General features: G+C 40.8%; 1 protein-coding gene across 1 annotated transcript in view; it reads right to left on the bottom strand.

Annotated features, from left to right (window-relative positions):
• Nucleotides 1-6: 6 nt before the first annotated feature.
• HEATR6 (HEAT repeat containing 6) overlaps nt 7-17,553 on the bottom strand; it is a 39,607-nt gene continuing 22,060 nt past the window's right edge. The window contains 4 exon segments of the mRNA XM_033213897.1: nt 7-1,555; nt 3,849-3,935; nt 4,309-4,431; nt 5,241-5,596. Of these exon segments, the coding sequence (XP_033069788.1) occupies nt 1,487-1,555; nt 3,849-3,935; nt 4,309-4,431; nt 5,241-5,596 (635 nt within the window). The 3' untranslated portion in view covers nt 7-1,486.

Below are 17,553 nucleotides of genomic sequence, written 5' to 3'. Positions count from 1 at the left end.
CTTCAGCTCCTGGAAACCCAGTCTGGGCCCTTCCTACCCACTCCAGAAGAATGTGGACAAAAAGTGGTTGCCAGTCTCCAGGATGGCACACAATTACACTCACCTACTAATATTTACACCCTTGTGTAGTCCCCTCCCATACTGAACAGGCTGACCTGTGTAACCAATAGGATGCTGTGGAAATGACGGCATGAAACCTCCAAAGCTAGCTCATAAAAAGCACCACAGCTGTCTTGTTTTCTTTCCCTTGGATCATCTGCTGTGAAGGAAGCTGGCTGCCACGTCAAGAGGATACTCAAGCAGCCCTCTGGAGACGTCCTCACGGGGAGGAAATGAGTTGAGGTTCTGCCAGCAGCCAACACTAATTTGCTAGGTCTATGGGTGAGCCACCCTGGAAGATCCTCCAACCCCATCAAGTCTTGCAAACCATCAGTTGACTAAAACCCTGTGAGCATCTTGATCCCAACCTCATGTGAGAACTAAGCCAGAATCACTCCGTCAAGCCTCTCCTAATTCCTGACCCACAGAAACTGTGAGGAAATAAACGTACATTGCTTTAAGCTGCTAAATGTTTAATTTATTACTCACTAATAGACAAGCAATATAGAAAACATGTCTTTTTTTTCCCCATAGATGAACAATACCTGAGTGTGAACAGTTAAGAGGCTTGCCTAAAGTCATTTATCTAGCAAAGTGAAAAGTCTGAATTCAAACCTAGTTCTGTCTGATAACAAAGCTCAACTCACCTCCCTGCATATGTTATATGGAAGCTTTAGTGGCAGTCTAAGGCAGGGACTAGGGTTAGAATCTTTAACTCTTTGCAAGGATGGCAGAAATTGTGAAGGGAAAAGAAGAAAAGAATAGGCAGAATGTGGAGGGCAGAGGGAGCAAAGACCACCAGCACTGAGCTGATTTTGCTTTAGCACTAAGTAGAAGCCTTTTCTGGTGTGGTCACATGCCCTTCATCCATCTTTGGAACTGGCACAGTGTGGGGGTAGCAGAAACAACCTGAAATCACAGGAATTTAATAGAACCATGGTGGGGCTGGTGGGGGGCGGGGAGGACACGGGTACCAGAATTACCTCCTATGTGTTAGCATCTTTACGTGTCATTCGATTTTTCAACAGCCTTGCGATTGAGGGGTTATGGTTTATTATTCCTTTTTACAACTAGGAAACCATGCCTATAACCACATATCCATTAAGTGGCTGATATGGTTTGGACGTGTGTCCCCTCCAAATCTCATGTTGACATGTGACCTCCAATGTTGGAGGTGGGCCTAGAGGAAGGTTTTTGGGTGATGTGGGCAGATCTCTACTGAATGGCTTGGTGCTCTCCTTGTGGTAATAAGTGAGTTCTTACTCTGACATTCAAACGAGAGCTAATTGTTTCAAAGAGCCTGGCATCTCTCTCTTGCCTACTCTCTCGCCATGTGACATGCCTGCTCCCCTTTTGCCTTCCACTGTGACTGGAAGCTTCTGGAGCCTCACCAGAAGTAGATGCTGGTGCCATGCTTCTTGTATAGCCTGCAGAGCTGTGAGCCAGACAAACCTCTCTGAAAAATAAATTGTCCAGTCTAAGGTATTTCTTTACACAGCAGAAAAGAGACTAATACAGAAAATTGCTACCAAGGAATGGGGTGTTGGTATAAATATACCTAAAAATGTGGAAGCAACTTTTGGAACTTGGTACTGGGCAGAGGTTGAAAGAGTTTGGAAGGCTCAGAAGATAGGAAGACAAAGGAAAGTTTAGAACTTCTCAGAGACTGATTAAATGGTTGTAACCAAAGCGCTGATAGAAATATGGAGAGTGAAAGCCAGGCTGAGGAGGCCTCAGATAGAAATAAAAAAGTTTGGAGAACTGGAGGAAAGGTCACCTTTGTTACACCTTAGCAAACAACTTGGCTGCATTATGCCCATGTCCTAGGGATTTGCACAAGGTTGAAATTAAAGAGTAATGACTTAGGGTATCTGGTGAAAGAAATTCTAAGCATCATTCAACAGGTGATGTGGCAGCTTCTCACAACCTATAGTCGGATGTAGGAGCAAAGGAATGACTTAGAGTTGAAACTTACCATTAAAAGGTTAGCAGAGCATAAAAATGTGGAAAATTTGCACTCTGGCCCTGTACTGGAGAAGGAATCCAAGCTCGGAGCAACTACTTGCTAGACAGATTAGCATGACTAAAAGGAAGCCAGGTGCTAATAGCCAAGACTATGGGAAAACAGCCTTGAGGGCATTTTAGAAATCTTTGAGGCAACCCCTATCATCACACATCCAGAGGTCTCGGAGGAAAGTGGTTTTGGGGGCCAGGCCCAGGGCCCCACTGCTCTACACAGCCTTGAGACACTGCTCCCAGCATCCCCAGCCTTGGCTCAAAGGGCCCCAGATACTGCTTGGTTTTCTGCTTAGTGGGTACAAGCTGTAAGCCTTAGTGGTTTCTATGTGGTGTTAAGCCTGCAGATGCACAGAATGCAAATGTGAAGAAGGCTTGGGAGCTTCTACCTAGATTTCAGAGGATTCCCTAAGCCTGGGTGCCCACGCAGAAGCCTGCCACAGGGACAGAGCCCCCACTGAGCGCTTCTACTAGGGCAGTGCCAAAGAGAGATATGGGGTTGGAGCCCCCAAACAGAGTCTCCAACTGAGCACTGCCTAGTGGAACTCTGGGAATGGGACACGGCCCACACCCAGCAAAGCCACAAGGGCAAGGCTGCCAGAAGACTTGGAGGCCCACCCCTTGCACCAGTGTGCACTGGATGCGGGACATGGAGTCAAAGGACTATTGTGGAGCTTTAAGGTTTAATGTCTGTCCTGCTGGGTTTCGGATTTGTGTGGGGCTTGTTGCCCCTTTCTTTTGGCTGATTTCTCCCTGTTGGAATGGGAATGTCTACCCAATGCCTGTACACCACTGCATCTTAAAAATCAATAACTTGTTTTTGATCTTATAGGCTCATAGGTGGAAGGAACTTGCCTTGACTCGCAGCTGAGATTTTGGACTTTTGAGTTGATGCTGGAAAGAGTTAAGACTTTGGGGAACTATTGGGAAGAGATGACTGTATTTTGCAATGAGAGGAACATGAGATTTGCGGGGGCCAGGGGCAGAATGATATGGTTTGGATGTGTGCCTCCTCCAAACCTCATGCTGAAATGTGACCTCCAACACTGGAGGTGGGTCTAATAGGAAGTGTTTGGGTCATGGGGGTAGGTCCCTCTTGAATGGCTTGGTGCTGTCCTTGTGGTAATGAGTGAGCTCTCACTCTATGACAGCTGGTTGTTTAAAAGAGCCTGACATCTCCCTCTTGCTTATTACTCTCTTGCCATATGACACGCCTGCTCCACCTTTGCCTTCCACCAGGATTAAAAGCTTCCTGGGGCTTCATCAGAGGTAGATGCTGGCATCATGCTTTTTGTATAACCTGCAGAACTGTGAGCCAGATAAACGTCTTTTCTTTATAAATTGCCCAGCCTCAGGTATTCCTTTATAGCAACATAAAATGGACTAATACAATCATGTTCCCTAAATTTGATCCCATGGTTTTGGATACAAAATTCCTGGCTCTTTGTCTCTTGGGCAGGCTGAGTAAACAGACTAGGTTTTATGCAAAAGAAATATTAGTTTTACTATTGCTAGTTATATGTTATACATAAGCCTACCACATACTAAATTGCAAATAAACTGAAATGTAAAATAAAACAGACTTATACTAGTTTCATGTTTTCCTGGATTATAAAACACAATTTTTGACACTGGAAGAAACCGTATCATCTACTCCACTTATCACTGAGCTTCAAAATAAAACTGCAACTGAAGCACTAATAAAAGAAAACTATGAATTGACATTTATTTACCAAGAAGACTGGTACTTTCTGATCAGGTGCTACAGTAGAATCCGGTTTATATTGCTGTATTAAGCCTGTGCCCAGTTCTTCCAGAAGCTGCCAAGAAAAAGGAATTACCAAAGCAGAGTATTAGGACTAACAAACAACTTCACTTTAGTTTGGAGATCACCTCAAATCAAGGGGAAACATAATTTGCAACTAAATTTCTTCCTTTTTTCAGTCACTCTTAACAGAGGCATTCTTTCAAGGACTGAAATCAACAGCTATATCTTATTCATTTGTTACCGAATCAATTCTTGGGGTTTATATGTAAGAGCTGAAAACAGAAGAATGTATAGTCTTCCTCACCTGAAATCTCTTTAAGAAATCTCAGAATTGAAGGTCATGTGGCAGAAGAATATAAAGTGAAGAAAAGGAGGGATATAAAGTGACAAGAAGGAAAAAGCATTGTGGTTTTGATGAAAATTACCTTTGCTCCATGAAGCTGAATGGATGGATCTGTTTCCCCCATGCACTTGCAAATCACCTCTCCAAGCTCCATCAAGTAGGCTTGAGTCATTGAAAAGTAGCCCCTTGCCAGAAGAGCCAATACCTGCAGACAGAGCATGGAATTAACCCTCTAAGACCTGAGTGCAAGGCTACAATATCCAGAAAAGTGTTATAATATTTCAGAAATCGCTTATGTTTAACAGGGGCTGAAATCTGTCGAATGAAATTAAGAACCATAATCTTTATTTCATGACTAACATCAATTAACTGTATCATAGTTTTATGGTGCTTTAGTATATGATTGCTTTCCATTAATGTAAGCTCATTTAAGTCTTGGAACTATTCTTTAAGTTAGGTATTAATTGAATTTTACAGCTAAAGAAACTAAGCCTGACAAGGTTAAAGGACATGTTTCATGTTGTCCAGTTAATCAGCAGCAGACCCCAGGACCAGGCCTAGTCTCAGATCATATTTGCATAGAAAAAGTAAACTCTTTTATCTAGAATTGTTTTCTTTCTTTGAAGGAACAATTATTTTGTTGCTCTAAGCAGATACAAGACCAAGGAGAAGCTTATAAAGAATTAAACATTTGAGTTGCAAAAATCAAAAATTAACTGTACAATTTCACTCAGAATTATTCTACCATCTGTTATATCCACCTGTCATATAAATACCTGAAGTGACAAAAATAATTTGCAATCAAAGAACAAAAAGGAAAGAATCTGCTATTTTGCAACCAAGGAACACCTCCCCAAAACAAAACAACAAAAACAATAGACCACCCATACCTAAAATACGACTCCCACAAACACAATTGACACATGACTTGGTTTTACCTGCTCGCTCCTCATGGTCACTCTGAAGGAAGAATGGTTACTTCCCTTTCAGAGATGAGGAAATGAAACCTCCTACCTGTAAGGCCTCCAGTCGCATGGGGGATGGTTCGTAGGCACTTCCTGCTACAGAGCCAGCATCGCTACCTGAACAGGAATCCTCCTTGGGCAGTACGACAATGGAAATGCAGAGTCGAATGAGCCAGCAGGGCTCTGAAGACCCCTTAGGTGAGCTAACTGACGTTTCTTCCAGAGAGGGTCCGGCAGGGGCTTTCTTCCACCAATCAGGAGGGCTGAGGTGAGGAGTTGCTGAATTGCTATTACCGAGTCCAGAAGAACACGGCTGTTGCAGAAGTAGCTGGACTTCAGGTAAAGGTGCATGGGTGGACACTATAGCTCCCAAGAGTGTGAGACTTGACACGCGAACATTAACATCTGTCAAAGGAAGCAGTAAGAACTTATCACCATGGGAACAGCTACCGTAAAGATGGTAGTTATCCCTGCAGGCAATTAAGAATAGTTCCTTGTGTAACCTGAATCTAATCAAACTTCTAGACCTCATTTCCAGTTTGGAAATACATGGGACAGGAGAATAAGTTAACACCATAAAGAAACAATCTGACAATTGAGAATGTGGTTTATTTTGCTATCTTTGGTGAGGAGCTTAGAGTTCACATTCTATAAGACAATTGGGCTGGATTCTTTCCTAAGTCAGTTTGATGTAAAAAAGATGGGTGGGGGGACTCTAGATTTAAAAAGACTACAGTGACATGATAACTAAATGCAATGTATGTACACTGAATGAACCCCGATTTTAACAAGAAATATGTTTAAAAAGCTAAATAAAAGGTCTGTGACTAGACTCATTTTTTTTTTTTTTGCACGTGATGCCCAGCTGTTCCAGCACCGTTTGTTGAAAAGTATCTGCTCCTGAGCGCACAGCTGAAGTCTAATAGGGGAAGCAGCAGGGGCCGGTGCAGACGCGAACGACTCTGTCTGACAGCTTTGGGGAGAGCCGTGGATCTCCCAACGCGGAGGTTGAGATCTGAGAACGGACAGACTGCCTGCTCAGGTGGGTCCCTGACCCCTGAGTAGCCTAGCTGGGAGACATCCCCCACTAGGGGCAGTCTGACACCCCATACCTCACAGGGTGGAGTCACCCCTGAGAGGAAACTTCCAAGGAAGAATCAGACAGGTACACTCGCTGTTCAGCAATATTCTATCTTCGGCAACCTCTGCTGCTGATACCCAGGCAAACAGGGTCTGGAGTGGACCTCAAGCAATCTCCAACAGACCAACAGACAGTCCTTCTGACTGTCAGACGGAAAACTATCAAACAGAAGGACACCTATACCAAAACCCCATCAGTACGTCACCATCATCAAAGACCAGAGACAGATAAAACCACAAAGATGGGGAAGAAGCAGGGCAGAAAAGCTGGAAATTCAAAAAATAAGAGCGCATCTCCCCCTGCAAAGGAGCGCAGCACATTGCCAGCAATGGATCAAAGCTGGTCAGAGAATGACTTTGACGAGATGAGAGAAGTAGGCTTCAGTCCATCAAACTTCTCAGAGCTAAAGGAGGAATTACGTACCCAGCGCAAAGAAACTAAAAATCTTGAAAAAAAAGTGGAAGAATTGACAGCTAGACTAATTAATGCAGAGAAGATCATAAACAAAATGACAGAGATGAAAACCATGACACGAGAAATACGTGACAAATGCATAAGCTTCAGTAACCGACTCGATCAACTGGAAGAAAGAGTATCAGCGATTGAGGATCAAATGAATGAAATGAAGTGAGAAGAGAAACCAAAAGAAAAAAGAAGAAAAAGAAATGAACAAAGCCTGCAAGAAGTATGGGATTATGTAAAAAGACCAAATCTACGTCTGATTGGGGTGCCTGAAAGTGAGGGGGAAAATGGAACCAAGTTGGAAAACACTCTTCAGGATATCATCCAGGAGAACTTCCCCAACCTAGTAGGCAGGCCAACATTCAAATTCAGGAAATACAGAGAACGCCACAAAGATACTCCTCCAGAAGAGCAACTCCAAGACACATAATTGCCAGATTCACCAAAGTTGAAATGAAGGAAAAAATCTTAAGGGCAGCCAGAGAGAAAGGTCGGGTTACCCACAAAGGGAAACCCATCAAACTAACAGCAGATCTCTCGGCAGAAACTCTACAAGCCAGAAGAGAGTGGGGGCCAATATTCAACGTTCTTAAAGAAAAGAATTTTCAACCCAGAATTTCATATCCAGCCAAACTAAGTTTCATCAGTGAAGGAGAAATAAAATCCTTTACAGATAAGCAAATGCTTAGAGATTTTGTCACCACCAGGCCTGCCTTACAAGAGACCCTGAAGGAAGCCCTAAACATGGAAAGGAACAACCGGTACCAGCCATTGCAAAAACATGCCAAAATGTAAAGACCATCGAGGCTAGGAAGAAACTGCATCAACTAACGAGCAAAATAACCAGTTAATATCATAATGACAGGATCAAGTTCACACATAACAATATTAACCTTAAATGTAAATGGACTAAATGCTCCATTTAAAAGACACAGACTGGCAAACTGGATAAAGAGTCAAGACCCATCAGTCTGCTGTATTCAGGAGACCCATCTCACATGCAGAGACATATATAGGCTCAAAATAAAGGGATGGAGGAAGATCTACCAAGCAAATGGAGAACAAAAAAAAGCAGGGGTTGCAATCCTAGTCTCTGATAAAACAGACTTTAAACCATCAAAGATCAAAAGAGACAAAGAAGGCCATTACATAATGGTAAAGGGATCAATTCAACAGGAAGAGCTAACTCTCCTAAATATCTATGCACCCAATACAGGAGCACCCAGATTCATAAAGCAAGTCCTTAGAGACCTACAAAGAGACTTAGACTCCCATACAATAATAATGGGAGACTTCAACACTCCACTGTCAACATTAGACAGATCAACGAGACAGAAAGTTAACAAGGATATCCAGGAATTGAACTCATCTCTGCACCAAGCGGACCTAATAGACATCTATAGAACTCTCCACCCCCCAACAGAATATACATTCTTCTCAGCACCACATCGCACTTATTCCAAAATTGACCACATAATTGGAAGTAAAGCACTCCTCAGCAAATGTCAAAGAACAGAAATTATAACAAACTGTCTCTCAGACCACAGTGCAATCAAACTAGAACTCAGGACTAAGAAACTCAATCAAAACCGCTCAACTACATGGAAACTGAACAACCTGCTCCTGAATGACTACTGGGTACATAACGAAATGAAAGCAGAAACAAAGATGTTCTTTGAAACCAATGAGAACAAAGATACAACATACCAGAATCTCTGGGACACATTTAAAGCAGTGTGTAGAGGGAAATTTATAGCACTAAATGCCCACAAGAGAAAGCAGGAAAGATCTAAAATTGACACTCTAACATCACAATTAAAAGAACTAGAGAGGCAAGAGCAAACACATTCAAAAGCTAGCAGAAGGCAAGAAATAACTAAGATCAGAGCAGAACTGAAGGAGATAGAGACACAAAAAACCCTCCAAAAAATCAATGAATCCAGGAGTTGGTTTTTTGAAAAGATCAACAAAATTGACAGACCGCTAGCAAGACTAATAAAGAAGAAAAGAGAGAGGAATCAAATAGATGCAATAAAAAATGATAAAGGGGATATCACCACTGACCCCACAGAAATACAAACAACCATCAGAGAATACTATAAACGCCTCTACGCAAATCAACTAGAAAATCTAGAAGAAATGGATAATTTCCTGGACACTTACACTCTCCCAAGACTAAACCAGGAAGAAGTTGAATCCCTGAATAGACCAATAGCAGGCTCTGAAATCGAGGCAACAATTAATAGCCTACCCACCAAAAAAAGTCCAGGACCAGATGGATTCACAGCTGAATTCTACCAGAGGTACAAGGAGGAGCTGGTACCATTCCTTCTGAAACTATTCCAATCAATAGAAAAAGAGGGAATCCTCCCTAACTCATTTTATGAGGCCAACATCATCCTGATACCAAAGCCTGGCAGAGACACAACAAAAAGAGAATTTTAGACCAATATCCCTGATGAACATCGATGCAAAAATCCTCAATAAAATACTGGCAAACCGGATTCAGCAGCACATCAAAAAGCTTATCCACCATGATCAAGTGGGCTTCATCCCTGGGATGCAAGGCTGGTTCAACATTCGCAAATCAATAAACGTAATCCAGCATATAAACAGAACCAAAGACAAGAACCACATGATTATCTCAATAGATGCAGAAAAGGCTTTTGACAAAATTCAACAGCCCTTTATGCTAAAAACGCTCAATAAATTCGGTATTGATGGAACGTACCTCAAAATAATAAGAGCTATTTATGACAAACCCCAGCTAATATCATACTGAATGGGCAAAAACTGGAAAAATTCCCTTTGAAAACTGGCACAAGACAGGGATGCCCTCTCTCACCACTCCTATTCAACATAGTGTTGGAAGTTCTGGCTAGGGCAATCAGGCAAGAGAAAGAAATCAAGGGTATCCAGTTAGGAAAAGAAGAAGTCAAATTGTCCCTGTTTGCAGATGACATGATTGTATATTTAGAAAACCCCATTGTCTCAGCCCAAAATCTCCTTAAACTGATAAGCAACTTCAGCAAAGTCTCAGGATACAAAATTAATGTGCAAAAATCACAAGCATTCTTATACACCAGTAACAGACAAACAGAGAGCCAAATCATGAATGAACTTCCATTCACAATTGCTTCAAAGAGAATCAAATACCTAGGAATCCAGCTTACAAGGGATGTAAAGGACCTCTTCAAGGAGAACTACAAACCACTGCTCAGTGAAATCAAAGAGGACACAAACAAATGGAAGAACATACCATGCTCATGGATAGGAAGAATCAATATCGTGAAAATGGCCATACTGCCCAAGGTGATTTATAGATTCAATGCCATCCCCATCAAGCTACCAATGACTTTCTTCACAGAATTGGAAAAAACGGCTTTAAAGTTCATGTGGAACCAAAAAAGAGCCCGCATTGCCAAGACAATCCTAAGTCAAAAGGACAAAGCTGGAGGCGTCACGCTACCTGACTTCAAACTATACTACAAGGCTACAGTAACCAAAACAGCATGGTACTGGTACCACACAACAGAGATATAGACCAATGGAACAGAACAGAGTCCTCAGAAATAATACCACACATTTACAGCCATCTGATCTTTGACAAACCTGAGAGAAACAAGAAATGGGGAAAGGATTCCCTATTTAATAAATGGTGCTGGGAAAATTGGCTAGCCATAAGTAGAAAGCTGAAACTGGATCCTTTCCTTACCCCTTATACGAAGATTAATTCAAGATGGATTAGAGACTTAAATGTTAGACCTAATACCATAAAAACCCTAGAAGAAAATCTAGGTAGTACCATTCAGGACATAGGCATGGGCAAGGACTTCATGTCTAAAACACCAAAAGCAACGGCAGCAAAAGCCAAAATTGACAAATGGGATCTCATTAAACTAAAGAGCTTTTGCACAGCAAAAGAAACTACCATCAGAGCGAACAGGCAACCTACAGAATGGGAGAAAATTTTTGCAACCTACTCATCTGACAAAGGGCTAATATCCAGAATCTACAAAGAACTCAAACAATATACAAGAAAAACAAACAACCCCATCAAAAAGTGGGGAAAGGATATGAACAGACATTTCTCAAAAGAAGACATCCATACAGCCAACAGACACATGAAAAAATGCTCATCATCACTCGCCATCAGAGAAATGCAAATCAAAACCACAATGAGATACCATCTCACACCAGTTAGAATGGCAATCATTAAGAAGTCAGGAAACAACAGGTGTTGGAGAGGATGTGGAGAAATAGGAACACTTTTACACTGTTGGTGGGATTCTAAACTAGTTCAACCATTATGGAAAACAGTATGGCAATTCCTCAAGGATCTAGAACTAGATGTACCATATGACCCAGCCATCCCACTACTGGGTATATACCCAAAGGATTATAAATTATTCTACTACAAAGACACATGCACACGTATGTTTATTGCGGCACTATTCACAATAGCAAAGACTTGGAATCAACCCAAATGTCCATCTGTGACAGACTGGATTAAGAAAATGTGGCACATTGGCCGGGTGTGGTGGCTCAAGCCTGTAATCCCAGCACTTTGGGAGGCCGAGACGGGCGGATCACGAGGTCAGGAGATCGAGACCATCCTGGCTAACACTGTGAAACCCCGTCTCTACTAAAAAAATACAAAAAACGAGCCGGGCGAGGTGGCGGCGCCTGTAGTCCCAGCTACTCGGGAGGCTGAGGCAGGAGAATGGCATAAACCCGGGAGGCGGAGCTTGCAGTGAGCTGAGATCCGGCCACTGCACTCCAGCCTGGGTGACAGAGCGAGACTCCGTCTCAAAAAAATAAAAATAAAAAAAAAAAAAGAAAAGAAAATGTGGCACATATACACCATGGAATACTATGCAGCCATAAAAAAGGATGAGTTTGCGTCCTTTGTAGGGACATGGATGCAGCTGGAAACCATCATTCTTAGCAAACTATCACAAGAAGAGAAACCAAACACTGCATGTTCTCACTCATAGGTGGGAACTGAACAATGAGATCACTTGGACTCGGGAAGGGGAACATCACACACTGGGGCCTATCATGGGGAGGGGGGAGGAGGGGGGATTGCATTGGGGAGTTATACATGATATAAATGATGAATTGAAAAAAATAAAATAAAATAAAGTAAAAAAAAAAAAAAGAAAAAGAAAAGTATCTGCTCCTTTGTTGTAGATCAGTTGACTATATTTATGTGGGTCTACTTCTGGGCTCTCTATTCTGTCCCACTGATCTGTTTGTCTCTTCCTTGGCCAGTATCACACTGTCTTAATTACTGTAGTTTTATAGCAGATTTTGAAGTTAGGGAATGTCAGTCCTTCGGTTTTGTTCTTCTCTATCAATATTGTGTCGGCTATTCTGGATCTTTTGCCTATCCATATGCATTTCAGAATCAGTTCATTGATATCTGCAAAGTAACTTGCTGGAATTTTGATTGAGACCGCACTGAATCTATAGATCAAGCTGGGAAGAAGTAACATCTTTACAATATTGAGCCTTCCTATCCATGAACATGGAATCCAGCCCATTCATTTAGTTATCTGATTTATTTCATCAGAGTTTCACAGTTTTCTTCATATAGGTCTTGTACATATTTTGTTAGGCTCATACCTAAGAATTTCAGGGTTTGAACATTTTAATGAAAAAAAGTTACTTGAGGATAAAGTCAGATACTTGAAAGGAACCTTTGAGACATGGTGCACTCTCTTCAGCTGAAGATGCAGATAATGAAAAGCTGGTACAGTGGAATGAGCAGGGGTTGTTTTCATCTTATTTCTGCCATGAATGTGACGGGAAATCTTAGGGTAAGACTTATCTTTCTAGGTCCCTTTTTTACACATTAATGTAAGTAGTGAACTAGACTTAGTTTACACCTCTTATCTCATTTGAGCCTCATAAAAATCTTATGACGTAGTTAGAATTCTTGCTGTTAGCAAGAAATTAGGGTTCAGAGAGGGCCGTGGCCATGAGATGGCAAAAATGGGAGTGGGCTCCAGACCCTTGGATTGACTTCAGGTCCCATGCTCTTCCCACTATGTCACCGAAAACAGCCACTATTCCTTCCTTGTTACAATCCTGCCTGAAAAACTGAACTCATCAGAATGTGGTGTGATGTGAAAGCTTGCAAACAAAAGAAAAGCAAATCTAAAAAGGCAAGTGTTTACAGCACATACACATTATGTGTGGGAGGAAATAATAAGGCTGCAGTTAGTAAAGATTTGAAGTTCTGGGATTTTATCTGAACTTACAGGAAATACCATTAAAGAAGTTAAATTTCATATTCGTTTTTCTTTCCAAAAAGTAGATAGTATCTATCTGTCCGTCTGTCTGTCTATCTAACCATCCATCCATCCTCTACTTATGCCTAAGGGATATAAACTATCACACCCCTGAGGGGGGCTGCTTGCACCTGGCTCAGTCTTAATTGTAAAGGGATACTCACTCTGGTCACTGCCCTGAACATTAAACAGGCATTACACTTCACAATTAATTCTCTAGCTCACTTCCACTGGGACTTGAGGGGTCAATTCTTGCAATAGCTGATACCCCTGAAAAGTTGAGAAGCAGCAGCAGAGATCTCTTAAGAGTTGTAAAAATGCTTTGAATATATACATATATCTGTATCTATGTATTTTTACTAATAGTCTGCATCTGACTGATATAAAGAAGCCATCAGGTTTAAGACACTACCAACCTTTGTGGCGAATATAAGGCTTTATCTGGTTCCAGACTTTGGTCAGCAGGCTGAGTTTTAGACGATTATAAGGTGCATTTGATACTAAATTTGCAAGGCACTGTAAAACACAAAAAGTAGTTCATCAAAAGCCTTGATTAAACCACAGCATAGAAACAAATTTTGCAGCGTCTAATTAGAAAAGTTTTCACACAACTAAAAACTAGTTTTTTTTTTTTTTTTAAACTAATACTTGTATTCTGATTGGTACAGCTAAAGATAAAGAAGTATTTTTAGCAAATCATTTATTAGGACATACAGAGATACAGAGATTATAGGTAAGATTGGACAAGTAGGTACAGACTTCCAAATAGGGTATTTTTAATAAAACTATTACTTAGTTATATTCTTAAGTCAAGTTACTTTTGGGCTATGTAAAACCATATACAAAATTAAAACAGAGAAGCCCCCTCTGGAACCCACAGTTGGTACATTACCTTAATTATCTGAGTAAGGGTCTGTGAGGATGACTCTGCCACCAAAGCTAACAAAAGACATCTGTGCAGCTCTCTAATGCTGGAAGCGATCATTACGGAGAAGGGGGTAAAAGCCCTTCTGTGGTCACTGGTATCTTCAGCAACAGAAAGAAATTGCTTTGAGCCTTCCAAGATGGCAGGTAAAACTTGCAGAACACAGGCACGTGTCTGAAATTTCGGGATGATTCACATTGAGTAGTTGAAAACTAGGAGTCAGATTCCCTTCTTCCTATACATGCTTAATGTTCAAAGTATTTACAATCATTTTAATTAGAAGAATAAAGGCAATAGGACTATCTGTTAGTTCCTAAAAACTAGGCCACTTGCATCCCACACCTAAGAAAAGAATCTTTATTTTATTTTTATTTTAGAGACACAGTCTCGCTCTGTCACCTAGGCTGCAGTGCAGTGGTGCAATCATAACTCACTGCAGCCCCAAACTCCTGGGCTCCAGCAATCCTCCCACGTCAGCCCCACAAGTAGCTAGGACTACAGGTATGTGCCACCACACCTGGCTAAAAAAAACTCTAGAAACACATTGCTGTTCGATTTCTTACATTAAGAAGTAAATCTAAGCTACACCATAGCACAAAAATCTGAAATCCTAAGCATGAGAACAAAGATTAGAGGCTTGCTTTAGTCAAGCAGAATGCCAACTGAAAAGTTACAACTAAACAGCCCATGGGGTAGAAAAAATACATGTGCCTAGAGTCTGTTTCCTATCACAGTTCCTGGGAACATTATGCCTCATCTTCCACTCTTACGTATGTGTTCAATGTTAACTTAAATAGGACTTTAGGAACTTGGTGTACATACAACTTGGCAGACATCATTAGTGATCCAACTTTTAGAAACAGTCTTAGGTACAGGAAACAACACTGCCTGCAGTGACAGTATTTGACAATTCAAAAAAGGAATACCATTAAGTACAATCTTATGAATGGAAAGGACAAAAAGTACATCTTTGTCATGGACTGCTATATTTGTCAGGGAAGGTGTCACTGGCACCAAGATTTTCTTAATAAGGTTGAAAGATTACTTTCAATTGGTACTCTGACGATTTTGCAGTATTAAAAATCAGAAAGGAGAAGAAAGTCCAACTTTACAAAAACAGGATACAGGTAATAAGCAAAGGACTATTAATACGGAATAATATTGTACTCTCTTTGGCCAGCTCATCCAAAAACGACAATTAAGATTTTTAGTCAAAAAATTTAAAAGCAGGGAATCAACATTACAATTCTAGCATCTAACCTAAATAGTTACCCAATATGAAGCATATCTGAGTTTGGAGCAAAAAAGCTTTTCCCAAAAGCGTTCAATTATATTATCTCCAAACAACCAGGTGATAAATCACCAGGCAGGCCTTTTATAGACTGGAAACGTAGAAATCTAGACTTATTGCTCTGAAAAGAAATGTGAAGTACAGTAGCATCAGACTTCAGAATGAAGCATAACCCTCTAAGGTGGAAAACTGACAATGTATTAGGAAACCGTGTGTATATGTGTGAAAACACGAGACAGCAAGAGCAGGAACACCAGTCAGCTGATCCAAAAAGGACTCAGATCGGGGGCTGGCAAACTTTTCAGTAAAGAGCCAGTGGTACGCATTTTATATGTTAGACTCTGCAGGTCAGTTTCCGTCACAACCACCCAGCTCTATGATTGTAGCATAGACACGTAAAGGAGTAAATGTGGTTGTGTTCCAAAAAGACTTGATTTACGGACAATGAAATCTGAATTCCATATAATTTTCACATATCATGAGATATTATTGTTTTATTTTAAAACCATTTAGAAGTGTAAAAACCGTTCTTAGCTCACAGGCCATACAAAAACAGGTGGGCCAGATTTGCCCTACAGGCCACCGTTGGTCTGAACTCAACAAGATAGATCTTATGCTAAACCTTGATTTCTTTAGAAGACAATTAAAATTCACAATTCCAATAGCTCACAAACTGAATAAAATTAAAACTGAATGGAAAGAAATGAACTAACATTCCAAAAGTCAAAAATTTTAGCACAATTTTGGCATCCTAAGGGGAAATCACGACTATCACTATCACAGATGAAAACAAATGTCATTGAAATCAGTTATTTTTTTCCACCAAGTTATAAAATCTACATAGAAATTTGATACTACATCATATTGTACTTCTCACAGTTCTGAGTTAATTTCCTTTAAACTCTAACATATCTTTGTTGTTATAACTGAAGTAACAATTTAGATACTGCATCTGGTACAAGTTTTGCTTTATTTGTTTGTTCTTTATTTGTTCTTATATCATATTTAATATCTTGTTTACCAGTTCTAATCAGCACTTTCAGCAGAAATTACTAATGTGCAAGCAAATCATCACAGGTATAGCTCTCCAGGGAGCTCATTTTGTTAAGCTTTTATTGTCTGAATATTTAAAATGATGAATGAAAGGCTTTTCAGTCTTACAAAAGTCAGTGTGCTCAGTTTTACTAGTATATAGTTTCATCTCCTTGGACATGAAGGCTTATCTAAAGCTAATAGAACAGAAAAGGGACAGATGCGGTGGCTCAAGCCTGTAATCCCAGCACTTTGGGAGGCCGAGACGGGCGGATCACGAGGTCAGCAGATCGAGACCATCCTGGCTAACAGGATGAAACACCGTCTCTACTAAAAAAATACAAAAAACGAGCCGGGCGAGGTGGCGGCGCCTGTAGTCCAGCTACTCGGGAGGCTGAGGCAGGAGAATGGCATAAACCCGGGAGGCGGAGCTTGCAGTGAGCTGAGATCCGGCCACTGCACTCCAGCCTGGGTGACAGAGCGAGACTCCGTCTCAAAAAAATAAAATAAAAAAAAAAAAAAAAGAAAATGTGGCACATATACACCATGGAATACTATGCAGCCATAAAAAAGGATGAGTTTGCGTCCTTGTAGGGACATGGATGCAGCTGGAAACCATCATTCTTAGCAAACTATCACAAGAAGAGAAACCAAACACTGCATGTTCTCACTCATAGGTGGGAACTGAACAATGAGATCACTTGGACTCGGGAAGGGGAACATCACACACTGGGGCTATCATGGGGAGGGGGGAGGAGGGAGGGATTGCATTGGGGAGTTATACATGATATAAATGATGAATTGAAAAAAATAAAATAAAATAAAGTAAAAAAAAAAAAAAAGAAAAAGAAAAGTATCTGCTCCTTTGTTGTAGATCAGTTGACTATATTTATGTGGGTCTATTTCTGGGCTCTCTATTCTGTTTCACTGATCTGTTTGTCTCTTCCTTGGCCAGTATCACACTGTCTTAATTAATGTAGTTTTATAGTAGATTTTGAAGTTAGGGAATGTCAGTCCTTCAGTTTTGTTCTTCTCTATCAATATTGTGTTGGCTATTCTGGATCTTTTGCCTATCCATATACATTTCAGAATCAGTTCGTTGATATCTGCAAAGTAACCTACTGCAATTTTGATTGAGACTGCACTGAATCTATAGATCAAGCTGGGAAGAAGTAACATCTTTACAATATTGAGCCTTACTATCCGTGAACATGG

Source organism: Trachypithecus francoisi, unplaced genomic scaffold (genome assembly GCF_009764315.1).
Source record: "Trachypithecus francoisi isolate TF-2019V2 unplaced genomic scaffold, Tfra_2.0 Contig00530, whole genome shotgun sequence".
In the NCBI taxonomy this organism is placed as follows: domain Eukaryota; kingdom Metazoa; phylum Chordata; class Mammalia; order Primates; family Cercopithecidae; genus Trachypithecus; species Trachypithecus francoisi.
The sequence above is the reverse complement of the archived record's forward strand: the minus strand, read 5'-3'. Positions and strand labels throughout refer to the sequence as shown.